The sequence below is a fragment of the Balaenoptera acutorostrata genome, chromosome 7 (assembly GCF_949987535.1).
Source record: "Balaenoptera acutorostrata chromosome 7, mBalAcu1.1, whole genome shotgun sequence".
Taxonomy (NCBI): Eukaryota; Metazoa; Chordata; class Mammalia; order Artiodactyla; family Balaenopteridae; genus Balaenoptera; species Balaenoptera acutorostrata.
In genome coordinates this window covers 24029871-24052493 of record NC_080070.1, presented here as the reverse complement: position 1 = coordinate 24052493, position 22623 = coordinate 24029871, and the positions used below count along the sequence as shown (strand labels likewise).

The 22623-nt window shown below is 40.8% G+C and overlaps 1 protein-coding gene across 2 annotated transcripts in view; it reads left to right on the top strand.

Annotated features, from left to right (window-relative positions):
* Nucleotides 1-4771: 4771 nt before the first annotated feature.
* Nucleotides 4772-22623, top strand: part of AHCYL2 (adenosylhomocysteinase like 2) — a 178472-nt gene continuing 160620 nt past the window's right edge. For both annotated transcript variants that reach the window (XM_028165190.2, XM_028165189.2), the window contains exon 1: nt 4772-5182. In XM_028165190.2, the coding sequence (XP_028020991.2) occupies nt 4820-5182 (363 nt within the window). In that variant the 5' untranslated portion in view covers nt 4772-4819. The remainder of the gene's footprint in view (nt 5183-22623) is intronic.

Below are 22623 nucleotides of genomic sequence, written 5' to 3'. Positions count from 1 at the left end.
CTTTTCTTTCTTTCTTTTTTTTTTTTTTAGTGATTGTTATTTTTTAAAATTTATTTTATTTTTGGCTGCATTGGGTCTTTGTTGCTGCGCGCGGGTTTTCTCTAGTTGTGGTGAGCGGGGGCTGCTCTTCGTTGTGATGCATGGGCTTCTCATTGTGGTGGCTTCTCTTGTTGCAGAGCACGGGCTCTAGGCATGCAGGCTTCAGTAGTTGTGGTGCATGGGCTTCAGTAGTTGTGGCTTGTGGGCTCTAGAGTGCAGGCTCAGTAGTTGTGGCACGCAGGCTTAGTTGCTCCGCGGCATGTGGGATCTTCCCAAAACAGGGCTCAAACCCGTGTCCCCTGCATTGGCAGGCAGATTCTTAACCACTGCGCCACCAGCGAAGCTCTTTTTCTTTTTCTTTTTTTTTTTCTTTAAATTAGAGAAAAAATGTGTATTGAAGATCTGAAAAACAATTCCTAAGAGATCAGCTTTTCCAGAAAACTGCGGCTACCCAATGCATTGTACCTATCATGTTAAAACGTGCACTGGACACAAATATAAAAACCATGACTAACGTAAAATTGTAAATCCACTATACTTCAATTAAAAAAAAATAAAAACCATGAAATAAGGCACCATTTCACAACAATCTGAGCAAAGATAAACTGCATCTTTCCTATTTTTAATTTCTTCCTCCTTTGTTTTTTTTTTTTTTTTGGCAGTGCCGTGTGGCTTGTGGGATCTTAGTTCCCCAACCAGGGATTGAACCCAGGCCCTTGGCAGTGAGAGCACAGAGCCCTAACCACTGGACAACTAGGGAATTCCCAATTTCTTCCTCTTTTTATTTATTGAGTTTTTAAAAATTTCTGCTAGTATACTTTCATTTTAAAGGTCTCATGTTTGTTTTCTGAATGTTCACTTCTTGAAACAGCATGTTCTTTCACGAATAAAATATCTTAAGTCTCTGAGGATATTGATGATTTTGGGGGGGGGGTCTTGATTTCTTCTTGATGCATAGCCTCTGTTTCTTCCCAGTTGTTTTTTTCTGCTTGCTTATGTTGATCTCTGTCTTCCATATTAAAGGTTTTCTTGTATAACCTGTGACTTTATCTACTCATACTTAAGAGTGTAGCACTAAGTAGTTCTCTGGAAACTCTGCGAACATGGGTGTGGTCTTCACCAAGGGTGATCTGGTTGGCCTATTTCCTTGGGGAACTCTCAGTGTTATATCTTCAAGTTTTCTCTCTTGGACTGGTTAGATTATCTTAGAGAAGTTCTTCCAGTCTCCTGAATGAAAGATACATTTCTGCCTGCCAGGGTCTGGAAGCTGAATGAGCCAGGTGAGGGAAGAGGACCTGTAGTCTAAATATTTCATCAACTAAATAGTTCATAAACTTGTGCTTAATTATCCTGTTTCCATTATGGTATTTCCATCTGCAACTGTGCCGTGTCCCTCAGTAACAAAGATGGTGGAAGCAGCAGGTGTGTAGGATAGAGTTGAGAATGGGTGAGGAATGTGCCCTGATGTTTGGCCTCAAACAGTGGATGGTGCCTGGATAAATAGAGGATGAATATCAGTTTCTTTCCAGTGCTCCAACTCCTTATGTTTTGTAACCACATCCCACTGAAGAATTAGTTCATCCCCTCAGTAATCAAGTCTAGTGGCCGTCCAGGTAGGCAGCTGCTGCCTATGAGCTTCAACACAGGCCAGGTGGCTGTACCACAGCTCCCTTGTGCATTAGGGGGAAGAAAGAAATCAGTTATAGAGCTGCTAATCTCTTCTCTGACAGCTGGAGGATGAAGCTCTAAGCTGGTTCTTTATAATAGGAAGGAAATTCTGAAAGACAGAGTGTGAAGAGAAAGCTTAAGAAGCCCTTGCGTCTGGTGGACTTGTGGGCTTTGTGGAAACGGAAGTGCTCAGATGCCTTCCAACTCACAGTGTTAGGCACAAATTTTTGAAGGCCAGGATACAAAAGATTCCATTCAGTGTAGGACAACTCCACAAATGAACAGATTTCCAAGATAGCAGTAGCACAGGGAAGGAGATCAAGGCAGGTGATTTCTCCCTCTCCTTCTTGCCAGGGGAAAAATAGCTGATCCAAAGACTAGATGTCCAGTGGCCTTCTGGGGTTGTCAGGGCAATCATTTACTCTCTGAACAACCATAAACTGTAAGATCCCCTTTGCCTCAGTTTCTCTGAGAACGGAGAAGAAATGACCTAACCCATAATCTGTCACCCAGAGTCAATTGTATTTTAATGTATTGCTTTTTTCAAGCATTATTTACATAGTCAAAATCTAATAGAATGTGCAATTCTGTTTCCTGCTTTTTAGCTTATTATTTTATCATAAGTATTTATTTCCCTTCATCATTAAAAAAAGTTCTTGGCCAACTTAATTTTAAAGGTTGTAACCATTCCTCTGTTGTTGGACATTAGTATCAGATAACTTTTCATTATTAAAAATAAAACTGCCATACATGTCTTTAGGTTTACACCTTTTAAAATAAATTTAAAATTTTAAAATAATACAGAAAAGTACAAAGTAAAAAAAAAAAAAAAAGAAACTCACCCCAAGGGCTTCCCTGGTGGCACAGTGGTTGAGAATCTGCCTGCCAATGCAGGGGACAGGGGTTCGAGCCCTGGTCTGGGAAGATCCCACATGCCGCGGAGCAACTAGGCCCGTGAGCCACAACTACTGAGCCTGCGCGTCTGGAGCCTGTGCTCCGCAACAAGAGAGGCCGCGACAGTGAGAGGCCCGCGCACCGCGATGAAGAGTGGCCCCCACTCGCCGCAACTAGAGAAAGCCCACGCACAGAAACGAAGACCCAACACAGCCAAAAATAAATAAAGTGTAAAATTAAAAAAAAAAAACTCACCCCAAATCCCATCACTTAAAGAAATCACAATTCATATTTTAGTTAATATTCCTCTCTGCTGATACACTCTTACCTGAATTTCATATTATCTCCCTGAAACTCAGCAAAAGTCTGCAGTGCCCTCTCGGGTGCTCCTCCGTGTCCCCTGTTTCTTGTTTGTAGTGAAGAAAAAAGAAAAGGCTTTAATCTCCTAGGTCTTCCCCAAATTCCAAAGAGCAGGCTCAAGCATTAATAGGACAATAGAGTCACAGGACATAGTTTCAGTTCCTCCTGAAGGAATATAGATAACAATCTGATACGTATCTTTGAGTTCTACAGAAACTAAGACCCCTACCCAGGTGGAGGATAGTGACTACATGAACGTGACCACAAGCATGGGCACCCTAGACTGGATGGAACCAGAAGGTTGAGATTCCGGAGACATCACCCTGTTACTTCACCACCCACCAATCAGAATTAAGTCACACATCCTGCAGCCCTAAATTTTGTCTATCAGGGAGGTCGGGCTTTTTGAGCACTAGCTGCCTGTTCTGCTTGGCACCTTGCAATAAACTTTCCTCTGCTCCAAACTTTGACATTTTGGTTTACTTGACCTCATTGTGCCACTGGCACACGAACTTGGGTTGGACATCTATTAGAATTAACAGGGCAGGAATTCCCTTGCCGTCCGGTGGTTAGGACTCCGTGCTTTCACAGCCAAGGGTTCACTCCCTGATCGGGGAACTAAGACGCTGCAAGCTGTGGGGACGGGCAAAAAAAAAAAAAAAAAAAAAAAAAAGAGGTAATTAATTAACAGGGCAAAAGAATTGGCCTTGTTTAAGGCAACAGGTAATTTTTTAAATTTTTAATTTAATTTATTTAGGCTGCGTTGGGTCTTCGTTGCTGCGCGTGGGCTTTCTCTAGTTGGGGCAAGCAGGGGCTCTAGGTGCTCAGGCTTCAGTAGTTGTGGCTCTCCGGCTCTAGAGCGCAGGCTCAGTAGTTGTGGCCCACAGGCTTAGTCGCTCCACAGCATGTGGTATCTTCCCGGACCAGGGGTCGAACCCATGTCCCTTACACTGGCAGGCGGATTCTTAACCACTGTGCCACCAGGGAAGTCCCCAACGTGTAATTCTTTAGCCTTGAAATTTTGACCTAGTGATACCTAACTTCTTTTTTTGGACTGATGTTAAATTCCAAGCTCGGAATGTTCTAGAAATCACCACAGTAGGCAAGGTCCTAATTTATTCCTTCTAAAAACAAAGCCATTAAAGTTCGGAAAGCTGTTAGGGTCCCGATTTCATTGATGCAGAAAAATCAAGTCACTTTAAGCCTGAAGTCGGCGCTCTCCCCACGTGACACCGCTTTTCCTTTAAATGCCTGCTCACGTGATCGTAGACTTGCACACTCGGAGGCAATTTACAATGAATGTTAGGGTAGAAAGTCGTTCCTCCCCCACTATCTTAAACAAGCTAGTGTGTTTCTAGCTAGGGTTTCTAGCGTTTGTTCCCCGGAAGCCTCAACTCCTCTGGAGACTTTCTCTTCCTCATGTCGTGTCACCCGTTGTCACTCCTTTCCGTTAGTCACCGGCACTAGAGCTCCATCTCTACTACAAAATCCCGCTTGCTGGAGGAAGAGGGACTGGGACTACAACTCCCAGGGGGCATCGTGCGCCCAGCCCTCGGCGGCGCGCAGTGGTGGTCGGGGGCTGAGGTCCGACTGTCTTTTCGCCTCATGCGGCCCCGAGCAAGCGCACTACAGGTTCCGTGGCTCCACGCGAGCGAGCGAGCGAGCCAGGGCGGGGCGGGGCGGGGCGGGACGGTGGGGGAGAGGCCGGGGCTGGCTGGCGGGCGGGCAGAGGAAGGGGGTGGGAGCGGAGGCGATGAAGGGGAGGAGTGGGGGAATGGGGGAGGGATGGGGAAGGGAGGCGGGAGGCGGGGCCGAGCAGGAGCTGGAGTCTGAGCCGGCGGTTGCAGTGGAGGCGGTGATGTCGGTGCAGGTCGTGTCAGCAGCGGCTGCCGCGAAGGTGCCTGAGGTGGAGCTGAAGGACCTGAGCCCCGCCGAGGCGGAGCCGCAGCTGGGACTGAGCACGGCGGCCGTGAGTGCCATGGCCCCCGCAGCGGGCGGCGGGGACCCTGAAGCTCCAGCTCCCGCGGCGGAGCGGCCGCCGGCCCCTGGCCCGGGATCGGGGCCCGCTGCGGCTCTCAGCCCCGCCGCTGGGAAAGTGCCTCAGGCGTCGGCCATGAAGCGGAGCGACCCTCATCACCAGCATCAGAGGCACCGCGACGGCGGCGAGGCCCTGGTCAGCCCCGACGGCACCGTCACCGAGGCGCCGCGCACGGTCAAGAAGGTATTGGGGCCGGGCTGCCTCTTTCGGAGAGCGAGGGTGGGAGGGGGAACCGCAGATCCTCTCGGCGCTGCGGCACCACCCTCCAGGCCCTCCCTTCTGATCGTAGGAGCAGAGAGATCCCTTTTCCCCTTAAACCCGCTCTCTCAGAGATGTTCCCACCCGGGCCCCAGTGCTGGGGAGCGAAGACTCCCGGTGGTACGGCCGTACTTAGCTGGGAATAACATGGAGGTAGTAGCGCTCTCCCCTGCTCCTTGGAATAGTATTACCCCTCTCTGTACTCCCAACATACTCCCGTGTGTATTTTCCAGACTATCGGGGAGAAGACCCCGATGGTGTAGAAAAAGCTTACTGCTTATGCGAGCTCATCCAGCAATAAGGGTGGAAAGAGCTTTTCTATTTGGAGATCTTTTCTATAAGGAGTAGTTACCTCGTACTGAGATCCTCAGTTGTGTGGTTTCTGTACAGATGATGATTTTCTGCCTTTCTGTGGCGAAGCGCTTCCATCGAGCAGTATTGATGCCGTGCCCTTCATTCCAGATACTGCAATATCCTTACGTCTTCTCTGAATGTAGAAGGGTAACGGAGAGATTCTCTTCACTGTTTTCTCTTCAGAGGTTTGTCCTCTCTGCTCAGTAGTTGGTCACCAGGATTATTAGACTGTGTATGAAGAGAATGATTGTTTTATTGGTTCTTTTATTATGATCTGAAAGTGTTAGGAAGAAATGCTTCTACTTTTGGGAAAGGCGATCACTGTGGGGTTTTCTGTCTCAGCTGTCAGCTTCTTTCAGATATAGTTTTGAAGAGGCCGTAGCCTCAGAACACCAAGGAGTAGGTGTGCCTAGATGTTTGATATTCCCAGTATTACCCTTACAATGGCTATCTGTGGTGTGTCTATCCTCTCATAAAGCAAACCAGTATGGAAGAAAAAGGGCAAATGTTGCAAAAACAGATGTGGATCGTATGAAAAGGGATTATCATTTTAATTTCCGAGGTATAATGTGAACACAATGATTTATAGGTTTTTTTACTTTGTGAATGATTTTTAAAAATCTAATTTATTTATTTTTGGCTGTGTTGGGTCTTTGTCGCTGTACGCAGGCTTTCTCTAGTGGTGGCGAGCGGGGACTACTCTTCGTTGCGATGCGCGGGCTTCTCATTAAGGTGGCTTCTTTGGTTGCAGAGCACGGGCTTCAGTAGTTGTGGCTCGTGGGCTCTAGAGCACAGGCTCAGTAGTGTGGTGCACGGGCTTAGTTGCTCCTGGGCATGTGAGATCTTCCCGGACCAGGGCTCGAACCCGTGTTCCCTGCCTTAGGCAGGCGGATTCTTAACCATTGGCCACCAGGGAAGTCCCCTTGTGAATTAGTTTTAATTGCTTTATCAGAACAGCAAGGAAGTGATGTGAAGTCTGCCTTGGTTTCACTGTGCAGGATTCAGCTGAGTTGGAACCTTGTATCCAGCCTAACTTTGGTTGTAATAGCCTCATTATTAAGGTATGAAGCAGAGAACCCTTCCATTTTAATTACCCAAATATGGGTGATAACATCAGAGGCAAGACTGAATGAATTTGTTTAATGGTGCTTTAGGACAGTGTCTTTCTCATTTGCATTATGAAACTTCTCTGGGAGGAATTATAGGAGGAAAGAGAGGCAGCACAGGCACCAGTGCTGGTAGTACCTAGATTTGAGTCTGGAAATCTGAAATGTATTTGTAACTAGTTGAGGTGCTTTATAACTTTGGCCAAATCCAGTGATTAAGGGTCTTTGTGTAAAATCTGTATTTTGATTAGGTCTCTTGAGGGTAAGAGTGTTTAACAAATTGCCTTTATTTATTTTTTTGGCCTTGTCATGAAGCTTGCGGGATCTTCGTTCCCTGACCAGGAATTGAACCCTGGGCCACAGCAGTGAAAGCGCAGAGTCCTAACCACTGGACCGCCAGGGAACTCCCCAACAAATTGCCTTTTTTTTTTAATATTTATTTTTATTTATTTGGCTGCATCGGGTCTTAGTTGTGGCACGTGGGATCTTCGTTGCAGCATGTGGGGTCTTTTTGTGTGGCCTGCGGGCTCAAATTACCTTTAGAACATGGGATTTACAGTCAAGCAGACCTGGGTTTGAATCCTAGTACCCCCACTAACTAGCTTTTGGGTAATTTCCAAATTCTCTACATCTTAGTTTTCTCTTTTATAAAGTGAGGTTACTAATACGATTGAAGATTAGAAATATTTGTAGAGGGCTTAGCATTGAACTTGGCACATATAGTGAGGGCTTAAGAAATTACAGCAATTATTAAGAATTGATTTTATTATTTTCTTCCTTCCATCGTGGCTTAAGTGCACCACTATGGCTTCCTTTAAATGGTGTATACTATTCAATACATTCTATATAAAGCAGTGAAAAAATCACAGGCCAGCATCAGTCTGGTTTTCCCAATTCTAGATGTGTTTCTTGATCATTCTCCTTGTTGCTGAACCACCTTCTTCCTGTTTTTCCAGCATCAAAATGTAGGTCCCATGATTCTAGATTTACTCAGCAGCCTCAAGGCTATGGAAGACAGGGCTGAGCTTGCCTTACAATGTTAATTGCAACCAAAAACCAACTTCTGTACTGGAAGTTAAGCAGGCAAAGCTCCGGGCAAGGATGCAGCTGTATGACACAACTACAGGCATTGCTGAGCTACTTTTGGGGGGCAGAATCTTTAACTTTCTTGACATCGAATTAGCTAAATTAAAACAAGTGCATGAGACTGACCTTCTTTCTTCAAGTTGAAAGTCACCTCCCCAAGGGACTGCAGTGTGATATTTTGATTTGTTAAGCCTTTCTTGATTTTTAATTTATTTAAATAATCATTCTGACCTTGACTCCCTTCTGCTTTTATTTTAGTGTAGGGAGGGACTCGAGGTACTTAGGATTGAAATAGCTACCTTTGGCTATGTAATTGGTGACTGTTGCTTTTATTTTGTAACTGTCACATACAAGCTTGTTTATTTTAAGCATACTTCCATTGATGGTTTCCCTTACTCCATTTGTGTATCTGTCATCAGTTTTCTTAGTACTGTTACTCTGTTCAGTCACACAAGGGAAATAAGCTTTTCATAAGAGCCAGACTTTCCAAGTGCAGCATTTAACCAGAATGAACATATGGTGTGCAGGTTACTCAGTCCCATCTTATCTTTGGCATCTACCTCCATCCTGTAATTTGTGGTGCTCTGGGGACCAGATCTTGTCACCGTGGCTATCATATATTTGTATATGTTTTTCTTCGTAAGTGAACTCAACAAACCAAAAATCTCTGTAAGAAGTGATTTGTGAAATAGGAAGATAAAGTCCACAGTGAATGCAGTTGCAATAGTTGAGAGGATTTCTTCCCTGTGTTCTTGAAAATGGGGTAATAGGAATGTCACAGCACAGCAGGGAAAACAAGGCAGGAGAGGATTTATTTCAGAAAAGTTAAAACTTTCTGACAATAAGGCTGTGAGCCTAAGAACCACAACTAGTTTGTGCTTACGTCAGTATCAGTAATGACCATGTTCAAGCAGATTCCTTTTTTTTTTTTGGCAAATGAATCCACCTTGCGCTGGCTTTGTTGCTGTCAGCAGAGAATGAGTTGAGCCATGCTAGTGCTTTCTTGCCCTGAATTCTTTAAGCTCTTTATTTGGTTAATTATGGACTACTAAAATGAAACCTTTTGGATATAGTCATGGGAACAGGGGAGCAGTATTACTCCTTTTGCCAGTTAGGAAAGTACAGCCTTGCAAAATGTTCAGTAAGGCACTTGGCAGATTGACCGTAATAACAGTTACCATTAATTGGCCCTTTATATGTTATTGGTATTTTTCTAATCCTGACAGCTACACAATGAGATATAAGTGGTATTATCTCCATTTCACAGATAAGGAAATGAGGTCCAGAGAAGGTAAAGTGCCTTGACCAAGGTTATACATCTAGCAAGTGGCAAAGGTAGGACTTAAAACCCCTGTTTTAAATCTTGGTCTGTTTCCAAAGCCTGTGTCCTTTTTATTATGCCACACTGATTCTAACTTCTTAGTTACTGGGTTCTGGCTTTCTCCCAGAAGTCTGTCAGAATACTCAGTGAACTCTAAGTTATGTCTTTCTGGTTTAAGACTTAGGTCATCCCAAATCCAAAGTAAGGAGGGTCTGAGTCAGGGCTTTAGGAAGAGGATGGGAAAAAATTGTACAAATGTAGAATCTGAGAGAATTGTAAAATTATGAGAGAGGGAGAAGAGGATCTTAAATGTATATAAAAAAGCATTTCAAGATCAATGATGCATTTTCACATTAGTAATTTAGTGATAATTTGAGAGATGTGTTCTTACTTTTTTTTTTAATTTTTTTTTTTTTTTTTTTTTTTTTTTTTTTTATTAATGAGGATCTTGAATCAGATGCGTATGTTTTTGATTGATTGATTGATTGATTGATTTTGGCTGTGTTGGGTCTTCGTTTCTGTGCGAGGGCTTTCTCCAGTTGTGGCAAGCGGGGGCCACTCTTCATCGCGATGCGCGGGCCTCTCACCGTCGCGGCCTCTCTCGTTGCGGAGCACAGGCTACAGACGCGCAGGCTCAGCAGTTGTGGCTCACGGGCCCAGCCGCTCCGCGGCATGTGGGATCTTCCCAGGCCAGGGCTCGAACCCGTGTCCCCTGCATTAGCAGGCAGATTCTCAACCACTGCGCCACCAGGGAAGCCCCTTACTTTTAAAGTTACAAATAAATCAGGAGTACCCGAGGGCTATGCTCCTCCTTCCTGTGCAGCTAACAGTTTTCCTTGTTCTTTAAGACCCACCTGCTCTTATGAATCAATCTCTAGTTAAACATTTTGAAAATTAGAAGGGGAAGCATATTGTTATGTATTCCTGCTGTGTCCCAGGCATTGTATTAGAGCTTTACATATACTATTTTATTTAAGCCTTTTAAGAGCTCTCAGAAATAGGTAGTGTTATCCTTGTTTTATTGAGGAAACCGAGGGTTGGAGAGATTAAGGAATTTGTCTCAAGGTTACACGTTTAGTAACTGTGATGTGAGCTAACAGAACTCTAATCTGTTTGACTCTCATGCACAAACTCCATTGCTTTTCTTCTTTTTTTTTTTTTTTTGGGCCCAGCGGCATATAGGATCTTAGTTCCCTGACCAGGGATCGAACCTGCGCCCCTTACATTGGAAGTGTGGAGTCTTAACCACTGGACTGCCAGGGAAGTCCCTCCATTGCTTTTTGTTCTTTTTTTTTTTTAATTTAAATATTTATTTATTTGGCTGTGCTGGGTCTTGGTTACAGCACGCGGGATCTTCACTGTGGCATGTGGGATCTTTAGTTGCGTCATGAGGGATCTAGTTCCCTGACCAGGGATCAAACCTGGGCTCCCTGAATTGAGAATGCAGTCTTACCCACTGGACCACCAGGGAAGTCCCTCCATAGCTTTTCAATTGAAGTATTTCTCTGTTCAAAGCTTAGCTTAAACCTTTCAAATCTTAGTTAATCTGTATATTTTTGCGGATGTTTGTTATTTCACTAACAGGCAGTTTTTTATTTATTGAGTTTATTTAATGGTCTTACCATTTATTTATGTGAACGTTTATGAATTTTCTGAGAAGGCAGGCCTTATTTTGTATAATTTCTGAATTCTCTTCTTCCTGGGAAAGACGGAACATTAAGAGCTGTTTTCGGAGGTTGCTCAGAGCTGAAGTTGCAGTTGTGTATTTAATGTCCTGAGGAAGACGACTTAGGTCCTTAGTGTCCAGTTAATAGAAGAAATGGATAGTTCATGAAAAGGGAGAGTGAGTTTCTTTATTATATCATTTCCTTGAAAGCGTTCTCCTCCCCCACAGTAAAAGAAAAAAAAAAAGGAAGAGATTTGTTGGGATCTTCATTCAGACTTCATTCTTTCTTGGTAGTCCTTGTTTAAATAATTCAGAGAGGTACAACTGAGGTGGATGGGAGAAGAGTAAATCTTGGCAGCTGCCCTGATCTACCCGTCTGCCATCGTGTTCAGGTGGTATGCACAATTAGAGGAGCTGAAATTCCACTCCCCCAATAAGAGGTTTAGTTAGATTGATCAGGTTTCTATGGAATTTGGAGGAGCTTTTTATAGTCTGAATGACCTATGGCCCGAGATTTGGTGAGAGCTGAGCAGAGGAGAAAGCAGTGGAGTGAAATTTCTTCTGTAATGGTTCTAAGTAAAACTACTTTGATTAAATTCAATAACTTAAGCCATATGATGTGTATGATTTTCAGTTCCCTCTTCCCTGTCTATATTGTGCAGCAATTCAGTTAACCATTTTCCCTCTTGGACACTGCATTAATAGCTGGTGATTTTCTATTCTTTTTTTTTTTTTTAAGGGTCTTTCAATAGAAATGGATTGGTTTGGGGCACCTGCTTCTTTTTATCTCAGAACTTATATTAAGGAAGGGTATAGAGGTTCTAGAGCTGCTAGTTGAGTTTCTCTAAGTCAGGCTTTTCCTTAAAGCCTTTCTGAATACTACAAAGCTGTCATTGAAAGTTAAGCAAGCTGAGACTTAAACTGGCTTCATCTTCCCTACAGATTTATCTCCCGCAGTGCTCCAATGTGAACCCTTCTGATCATTCTAAAAGATATGATTTGATATTGTTGAGTACCTTTTCTTGGAAACTCTTTTCTCGGCTTCAGTTATAACTTCATTTATGGCTACCATTTACTGAATACTTACTCTCTTCTAGTCATCTATCTATCTCATCTCATTTAATCCTCATAACAACTTTATCAGATGAATATTATTATCTTTATTTTATAGATTAGAAAATATAGGCCCAAAGAGAGTAATTAACTTGCCCAAGGCTTTGCCAATCTTTGATGCCTTTGGGATCAGTGAGATGAAACACTGCCCACAGCAATAATGAGAGGCTTTGCCACACTGCCAACCCCTTACTTTTCTGATTAAACGCCCATGTGAAATTTGCTTAAGTTATTGCACCTAGGCTGCTGAGACTATTCTGCAACCTTTTGGATCCCAGGATCTACCCTCTTCCAAGGGGAGGCCTCACATCCCTGTTTACCTCAGTCACTACCTGACGCCTAGTCAACCATTGTCTTCCTAATACTCATTCCCTTAACACTCTCCTCATCCTCTCAGCCAGTCCAATCTTCCCAAACCTTTCCACTGTGTTCTCTACAACTTGCCCCTTCATTATCAGTGAATCTTCTTGTAGCATCAGCCTCTAGCAGCAAGATCAAGTTACAGGGGCAACAGTGGCACCTGGCACCTGGTATCCTGAACTATAATGGTGCAGCCCAAGCTGCAGCATCTCTTGCTTGGTATCCTGAACTATAATGGTGCAGCCCAAGCTGCAGCATCTCCTGTTTGGTACCCTGAACTATAATGGTGCAGCCCAAACTGCAGCATCTCCTGCTTGGCATAAGCAAACATGACATCTTTTCCAAGCCCATTCTGTGGTGGTGTTTTTAACTGTGTAGCCCTGAAAGCTACCTCATGTCCTTTCTGTAAATTCTTTTTCTGTCCAACTCAGCCAGAGTTGACTTCTGCTGTTTATGGAACTCTGAGTGACGCACTGGTGGAACCTAACCATCTGCCTTTTTAGTTGCCTGCATCGACGGAGCTGAGAGTTGCTAGAAAAAATCAGAAAACCAGGTAGATCGATGTCACTATAAACTCATAGTCGTCAACCTCATATGCTTGATCATCGCTGCCTTGTAATGTTATATATTTTCTAGTAAGGTTACTTTCACACTCACTGCAAATGATTATTTCATACTGTATCTTTTTACTTCTAATTTCATGTGTGTTCTTTTTAAACTAGTGATATGCCTTATACTTGTTATAAAAACAGAAACCACCAAAAGGGAATTCCTTCATCTTTGTACCTCCCAAATCTACAAACCTACCTCCATCTGGGGTTCATCTTTTTCTCTTTCCCTCATGTTATGATAGGGGAAGATGTGTCCTTCATTCTGTCAAAGGCCAGTCCCTCCACAAGTGTTCTAATCACGTTCTCCAGTCTTGTTTTTTTTTTTAAGATTTAATGTTATTTATTTTTGGCTGCGTTGGGTCTTTGTTGCTGCTTGTGGGCTTTCTCTAGTTGTGGTGAGCAGGGGCTACTCTTCGTTGTGGTGCGAGGGCTTCTCCTTGCGGTGGCTTCTCTTGTTGTGGAGCACGGGCTCTAGGCGTGCGGGCTAAGTAGTTGTGGCACGAGGGCTTAGTTGCTCTGCGGCATGTGGGATCTTCCCAGACCAGGGATAGAACCCATGTCCCCTGCATTGGCAGGTGGATTCTTATCCACTGTGCCACCAGGGAGGTCCCTCCAGTCTTCTTAAAGAACTTCTTCCTTTGGTTATTTCCTCTTTCTACTAGAGCCTTTCCTACAGATTTCCTTGCTCTAATCTCTCCCATTTTGAAAACCCTGTCCTCTAACCTCCATATCTCCTTTCTGCTACTGTCCTATCTTTCTACTCCGTTGTGCAGCTAAGTTTCTTAAAGGAGTTTTCAGTGTATGCTATATACACCTTTTGTCTTCCCACACTCGTTAACCCACTCCTGCTCTAATACTCTGACCCACATGACGCCCTCTTGCTGAAGCTGGTAATGTTCATCAGATTGAGAAACATGGCTATCTGTTTTTTCATCCCTCATCATATCGGACCTCTTGGCAGCATTTGACACCAATTTCTTACCAAAACACTCTCCTCTCTTGGCTTCCATTACCCTCCTCTTTACTAGTTTTCCTCTTATTTCCCCAGCTGCTCCTTCTCAGTCTTCTTTATGGGTTCTTTCTCCTTGATCCTGGGTGCTCTGCTCTTTCCATTGTGTTTTCTCCCTAAATCATCCACAGCATTCCTGTGCCTTTGAGTATCATCTACATACCAACAACTCCCCGGATTATTTCTTTAGCCAGGACCCCTCTCCTGAGTGCCAATCTTGTGTGTGTACAACTCCCTACTTGCAGTTGGACTTCAGAACTAATGTCGAAAATGGAATATTTATCTCCTGTCCAATCCTCAAAATATGTTCTTGTTTTCTTCATATCAGTAAAATGGTAGTTACATTATTTTTTGCCTTTTTAAAAAAAAGTTGTTTTTAATTACACAAGTAATGCTTGAATGTATTCTTGTGAAATAATTCAATCTAATGAAGGAAACTCCTTCCTTGGCCCTCAGCCAGTCTTGTTCCCCTCCCCAGAGACCTCTGCTATCAACTTATCTTTTTCAACTTTACATTCATATTGTACATAGAGAAATTGGTAGTTTTATAATAACTTGTACATAAATAAAAGTACATTTTATATATATATATATATATATATATATATATATATATATACACACATTGTTTTGCAGGTTGCTTTTTCCACTTAACAGAATGTCTTGGAGCTTTTTACATATTATTACTTATATATGTATCTCATACTTTTTGACTGCTGAGTTGATTTCCAAAGTCTATACCATTGTTGTCTATTAAACTATTCTGTTGATGCACATTTAACTTAATTTTTATATGCTGTAGTAGCTATCTGTATGCATTCTTTTTGTGTACATGTATAAGTGTTTCTCTAGGATAGATAACCTAAAAGTAGAATTTTGGAGTTGAAAGATATCCACATTTTAAACTTAATACATAATATCATGTTGCCTTCAAAAACGTAGTACCATTTTACACATCAACTAACTATATACAAGATAACCTTTTTACTACACCTTCACCAATACTGTATATTTTTACATCTTTTATAAGAAGAAAAGACATAAAGATGTAAAGATGCCTTTTTTTAAAGGCATTTACTATTGCTTTTAATTAGTATTTTTTTCTGCTTATAGTGAGGCTGAGAATATTTTCATGAATAAATTGGTAGTTTATATTCTTTTTCTTGTAATTACCTGTTCATATTTATTCATTAACAAATATTTATTGAGGGATTACTATGTGCCAAGTGCTGGGTATTCAGCAAAATAGATGAAGATCTCTGTCCTCCTATTGACTTGCCTTTTTCACATTGGCTTGTAGGAATTCTTTATATTTTCTGGATATTAATTCTTTCGTTGTTGTTGTTGGCCGTGCCACGCAGCATGCAGGATCTTAGTCCCCAACCAGGGATCGAACCCACGCCCCCTACAGTGGAAGCACAGAGTCTTAACCACTGGACCCCCAGGGAAGTCCCTGGGTATTAATTCTTTGTGTATATGTTGCAGATATTTTTTCTACTCTATTTCTTGTTGACTTGTAAGTTTGTTTATATTAAAAGTTTTTATGTAGTCAGATTGGCCATTTTTTTCTTTTATGGCTTAAACATTTTGTGTCTCAGAATGGCCTTTCCTACCCCAGGTTTATAAACAAGTTCTTTTATATTTTCTTCAGCTGTTTTCATGGTTGTGTTTATTATCTTTTGGTCTTCAGTCCATCTGGAATTTATTTTTATTTGTAATATAAGATAGGGACTATTTGGAATATAAGATAGCTCTATTTGGTCCCAAATAAAATTTAATATTATACTTGCTCGGGTTTGTTCTCTTTTTTTTTTTTTCCTCTTTAACTTGTGCTTCTTAACAGTTTTTTAAAGGAATTTTTACTACATTCATGTCTGTTGTTTCTGTGAGAGAGAAAAGATTATCCTTCCGGATGCTTGTTTAATAATCTCCCCCAGTACATTCTGAGCTTCTTTTGTGCAAAAACCACTTATGTGTTGTGTGCTGAACACTGCTAAGTGGTAGGGTTATTAAATCAAAATAACATTCTTGCCCTCAAGAAGAGGGTAGGGAATGTGGATAGGAAAATAAATAAGTACAATCTAGTTTAGTATGAGCACCACTGGAAGCAGGAATTGTTGGAGTTTGTGGAGGTCAGCATTGAAATGGAGGTATATCACCTTAGGAAAATGAGTTGGTTGTCCACCCAGGAAGCTTCACAGTGTAGTGGAACCTTTGTGAGGTTTCCATGTTCCAGCTTTACAAATCCAGAAATTCACATTTTTAGTACACTTAGAGTTCATTCACCTCTTAGGACTGGTTCATTCAAACCAAACTCACAAGAGACTCATTTAAAACAAAATGATAACTTCTAGTTTATGGTCAGAACAGAACTTTCAAGCTAATCTGAAATACATGTCAGGAGACTTTGGAAAGTCTACATGGGAAGTCTAATCATAAAGACAGTTTCTTAAGTTTGGAATCTTTTAGGTCCTTGCTACTCAAACCAGTCTATGATCAGAAGCATTGGCATCGCCTTTGATCTTGTTGGAAATGCACAATCTCAGGCAATTGGTTCTGTACTAGTGCATACCCACCAGAACCTTAGTTTTTTATTCATTGTTGAATAATGTTGGCTTAGCAGTTGGCTTATTTCATGTTTCTCTTTTATGAAATCTCAGAGTAGAGAGGCAAGAAAATCATTTTAGGGTTTTGTGGAAGGGCAGAAATTTATAATAAAACATTATAAGACTTGTAATGAAATATTTGATAGACACAGAGACGGAAGCATAGACGGGCACAGATATACAAAGACAGACATACACAGAGATTCCCCCACATACACAGAACCCCTGAAGACCCCTCCACTCAGACACTGCCCCCCGCCCCCCCCGCCCCCCCCCCCCCCCCCCCCGCTGCCAGACACAGACACACACACACCCACAGAGAGCGTCTCCACAGAATCCTGGACTTATACCCACAGAGACACCCAACCCAGACTCACATGCACCCTGAGGCCCGGTCCTATACAGAGAGATACACACACACACACACACACACACACACACACACCCCCAACAGGTAATGTGTAAAACTCAGATTTTCATAGGACTTGAGTAGTGTTCTCCATAGCTATTTTGAGGAGAAGGGATGAGTATACTCTCTAAGGTACTTTTATCTGAGCCAGAAAATGAAGCAAAAATAGATGGGCTGCCACCGGGTCTGCAGAACAGTGAATGCTATAAAGTTTTATTTGAATTCCTATTTCTGGAACTGCTTGTTCCTGGGCATCATTTTCAGCTTGATGTACTCATCATGCTTGGATGGAAAGTTATTCTCTTTCTCTCAGGAGCTTGTATGCTAGATTGCTGGTTAAGCAGAGTTCCATGCTCAATGCCCCTGGATGCTATCTGAGTCACATAAATCTGCCCGGAATTGGAAGATCTAGAAACACTGTACCTATGTAGAAGACTTGTACTGAGTCCTCTGTGGGTGTGTGGGATTGAAGAATGTAGAGTGGAGAGGGAAAATTATGTTAAAACTAGAAAGAGATGTAATTTGGGGGTGTTTAACCTGTTGGATCATTCATGGTATAGGTTTGCATAAAGATCTGTGATGAAGCTTCAGAGTGACTCAGGGGAATAATTTAGTTGTAAGTTAAAGGATTTAAAAACTATATGGATGTGGGCTGGGGGTTACACACTGTGTTGTTTGATAGATCATTGGTATCCACGTACCCAGGGATTTGGCTTGGGTAGCATCTTGGAGAGAAGTATCTTGTTAGGGAAAAAGAGACTCGACTGTACAGCATGTTTGTGCCTAAATACTTAAAAGTTTCTATCACACTGAGGGAGTAAGGCACCAGAGAGACATTAGTAGAATAGTTTTATAAATGTAGGTTCCAAAAGGAGATAAATATTTTTCTCTTGCTCCCTGGTACATGTATATGTATTCATTTGACCAAAAGCCTGTTAAAAAATTGTTTTAACCAAGCATATGGAAGAGTACAGAGAAAATTGTACTCACTGCCCAATTTAACATATGTTAGCATTTTGCAAAATTTTCTGTAGATTTTTTAAAAAAATAAATTTATTTATTTTATTTTTGGCTGCGTTGGGTCTTTGTTACTTCGCGCAGGCTTTCTCTAGTTGCGGTGAGCGGCGGCTACTCTTCGTTTCGGTGCACGGGCTTCTCATTGCGGTGCCTTCTCTTGTTGAGGAGCACAGGCTCTAGGTGCACAGGCTTCAGTAGTTGTGGCACACAGGCTTAGTTGCTCCACAGCATGTGGGATCTTCCCGGACCAGGGCTTGAACCCGTGTCCCCTGCATTGGCAGGCGGATTCTTAACCACTGTGCCACCAGGGAAGCCCTGTAGATGTTATTTAAAAGATATAAAACATTGTAGATAAAATGGAAGACTCTTTGTACCCCTTCTCTGTTTATTTCCTTTCTTTCTTTCCTTCTCTTTCTCCCAACACAGAGGTAACTGCTCTTCAAACTTTACTGTTTATAATTCCCCTTCATGTTTTAATACTTTTGCTACATAGTTTATCAGTATCAATTGTATATCAGTAAACGATATATAGCATTGTTTTGCATGTTTATAAACTTAACATAAGTGGTTTTATAGAGCAGATATTTATTCTGCAACCTACTTTTTTCACTCAACTTTGAGTTTTAACCAGTCTGAAACGTGTAGATTTTCCTGTTGATTAATTTTAACTACTGTGTAGTACTTCATTGTATGAATATACCACTTTTTACCCATTCCCCTTTAATGTTTCCTTTTTTTTTTCTGGAGTGAACATCCTTAATCATGTTTCCTTATGCACAGTTCCTTTTGAGCGTTTCTCTAGGATATATCCCTATAAGCAAAATTGCTTCAGGTATGTCAACTTTACCAGATACTCCCAAATTGCTTTCTAAATTGATTTTATTAATTTCTATTTTCTGAATCCTTACTAATATGTGCAATTGTCAGGCACTGAACTTTTGTTCAGTTGAACTACCAAGGTCTGGTAGTTGTGAAATGGTATCTCTGCTGTTTTAATTTGTATTTCCTTGGATAAAGTGAGATTGAGCATCTTTTAATATGTTTGTAGTCCATTTGGATTTACTTTTTTGTAAATTGTGGTCTGTATTCATATCCTTTCCCATTTTTCTTTTGGGATCTTATTGGCTTTTATTATTGATTTGTAAAAGTTATTTATTTATTTTAAAAATATTTATTTATTTGGCTGCACCGAGTCTTTGTTGCCGCACACAGGATCTTTAGTTGCGGCACGCGAACTCTTTGTTACAGCATGTTGAATGTAGTTCCCTGACCAGGGATCGAACCCAGGCCCCCTGCATTTGGAGCGCGGAGTCTCAGCCATTGGACCACCAGGGAAGTCCCTGTAAAAGTTCTTTAAATATATTCATTCTAATCCTTCATCATATATATGTGTTGCAAATATCTTCCAGTCTGTGTCTTGCTTTTTTTTTAACTTATGACTTTCATACAGAAGTTAAATTTTTTAATGTAAAGTCGATCCGTTTTTTTTTCCCTCTGTGTAGTTTGTCCTTTTTGAGTCTTGTTTTAGAAACTTTTCCCTATCTTGAGGTCATATACTCTTCTATATAGTCTTCTAACATGTTTAATTTTGTTTTTTCACAATTTAGTCTTTAATCTGTCTGGAATTTATTTTTGTTTATGGTGTGAGATAGTGATCTATTTTATTTTATTTTTCCATATGGATAACCAATTGTCCCAGCCCTGTTTGTTGACTAAGTCTATCCTTTCCCCATTGATATATGTTGCCACTTTCTGTCATATGCTCTGTATCCATTCTGTTCTGGGTGGTCTCTTTGTTGATCTCTTTACCAATACCACACTTTTTTTTTAATTACTAGAACTTTATAATAACTCTTGATGTTTGCTTGGATAAGTTCCTCCTAATGTATTCTTTAAAATTTTTAACAGCTTTATTGAGGAAAAATTTACATAGGGTAAAATTCACCCATTGTATATTCAGTTCAATGACTATTAATAAATATATCTGTAGAGTTTTTTTTTTCACTATGGCAAAAGATATGTAAAACATAAAATTTACCACTTTAATCATTTTAAAGTTATATAGTTCCGCAGCATTAAGTGTATTCACATTGTTGTGAAACTATCACCACCGCTCACTTCCAGGGCTTTTTTCATCTTCCCAAACTGAAACTTCATTATACCCATTAAAGAATAACTAACTCCCCATTCCCCTCTCCTGCCAGTCTGTAGCAACCACCATTCCACTTTGTCTTTATGAATTTGACTATTCTAGGTACCTTATATAAGTGGAATCATATAGTATTTGCCCTTTTGTGTCTAGCTAATTCACTTAGCAAAATGTCTTCAAGGTTCATCCACGTTGAGGCTTATGTCAGAATTTTATTCTTTTTTAAGGTTGAATAATATTCCAGTGTATGTATATGCCACATTTTGTTTAACCATTCATTCATTGATGAACACTGGGTTGCTTCTACCTTTTGGCTGTTGTGAATAATGCTGTTATAAACATTGGTGTACAAATACCTTTGAGTCCTTGTATTCAATTCTTTGGGTATATACCTAGAAGTAGAATTGCTGGATCATGTCTTAATTCTATTTCTAATTTTTTGAGGAACTGCCATACTGTTTTCCATAGCAGCTACACCATTTTACACTCTTACCAGCAATGTACAAAAGTTCTAATTTTTTAACATCCTCAATATCATTTATTTATTTACTTACTTAGTTATTATAATAGCTACCCTAACAGGTATGAAATATCTTAAAAAGTTGCCATCACAGTCTAGTTTAAGAGCAGTTTTGTTTCCCCCAAAAATCCCTTTTACTCATTTGCAGTCAATCCTTGCTCCCACTCTCCACCCCAGGTAATCATTCATTTGCTTTCTTTGTCCATAGATTTGCCTCTACTGGAAATTTCATGTAAATGAATCATGCAGTATATGGTCTTTTGTATCTAGCTTTTTCACTTAGCATAAAGTTTTTGAGGTTCAGTTGTATATCAGTAGTTTACCTTTTTATTGCTGAATAGCATTCCATTGTATGGCTATACCACATTTTATTTATCATTTTACTCATTGATGGACATTTGGATTGTTTCCAAGTTTTGGCTGTTTTGAATAATGCTGCTGTGAACAATCATGGAGAAGTCTGTATGGACATATATTTTAATTTCTCTTAGGTGGCTATCTAAGAGTAGAATTGATGGGTTATGTGTTAAGTTTAACTTTTTAAGAAAATGGTAACTTTTCCGAAGTGTTTGTATGATGTTACGTTCCCACCAGCAATGTATGTGTTTTGGTTTCTCTACATCCTTTTTTTTTTTTTAATTTTATTGAAGTATAGTTGATTTACAATGTTGTGTTAATTTCTTCTGTACAGCAAAGTGACTCAGTTATACATATATATGTATATTCTTTTTCATATTCTTTTCCATTATGGTTTGTCACAGAATGTTGAATATAGTTCCCTGTGCTATACAGTATGACCTTGTTGTTCTACATCCTTTCTAACACTTGGCATTATCAGTCTTTTTGATTATAGCCATTTTAGTGGTTATGTAGTGCTATCTCGTTATGGTTTGAGTTTGCATTTCTCCATGGCTAGTGACATTGAGCATCTTTTCATGTCCTTCTTAACCATTTGTATATCTACTTTGATGAAATCTATTCAGATCGTTTGCCTATTTTTAAATTGGGTTGTTTTCTTATTATTAAGTTGCAAGAATTCTTTCTATATTCTGAATACAAGTCCTTTATCAGGTACAAGATTTGTAAATATTTTCTCCTAGTCTGTGGCTTGTCTTTTCATTTTCCTAATGATTTATTTTGAAGAGCTAATGTTTCTTTTTTTTTTTTTAATAAATTTATTTATATATTTATTTATTTTTTGGCTGTGTTGGGTCTTCGTTTCTGTGCGAGGGCTTTCTCCAGTTGTGGCGAGTGGGGACCACTCTTCACCACGGTGCGCGGGCCTCTCACTGTCGTGGCCTCTGGTTGCGGAGCACAGGCTCCAGACGCGCAGGCTCAGTAGTTGTGGCTCATGGGCTCAGTTGCTCCGCGGCATGTGGGATCCTCCCAGACCAGGGCTCGAACCCGTGTCCCCTGCATTGGCAGGCAGACTCTCAACCACTGCGCCACCAGGGAAGCCCAGAGCTAATGTTTTTAATTTTGATGGAGTCCAATTTAATCCTTTTTTAAGAAATGTGCTTTTGGTGTTATGTCTAAGAAATCAGTAACTCAAGGTCACAAAAATATTTTGTTTTCTTCTAATGGTTTTATAGTTTTAGATTTTATATTTAGGTCTGTGATCCATTCTGAGTTGATTTTATTGTATGGGATGAGATATGGGCCTAATCTTTTTTCCTTCATATGGATATACAGTTGTCCCAGCTCCATTTGTTGAAAAGACTATGCTTTCCCTGTTGAATTGTCTTGACACCATTGTTGAAAATTAGTTGTTTGTAGATATGTGGGTCTATTTCTGGACTCTATATTCTGTTCCAATGATTTGCTTATTTATCTTGATGCCAATACTATACTTTCTTGATTACTGTAGCTTTATAGTAAGTACTGGAATTGGGTAGTATAAATGCTCCTATTTTGTTCTTCTTTTTCAAAATTATTTTGGGTTTTGTAGGTCCTTTAAATTTCATATAACTTTTAGGATAAGCTTGTCATTTTCTATGAAAAAGCTTGCCAGGATTTCGATAGGGATTGTGTTGAATCAA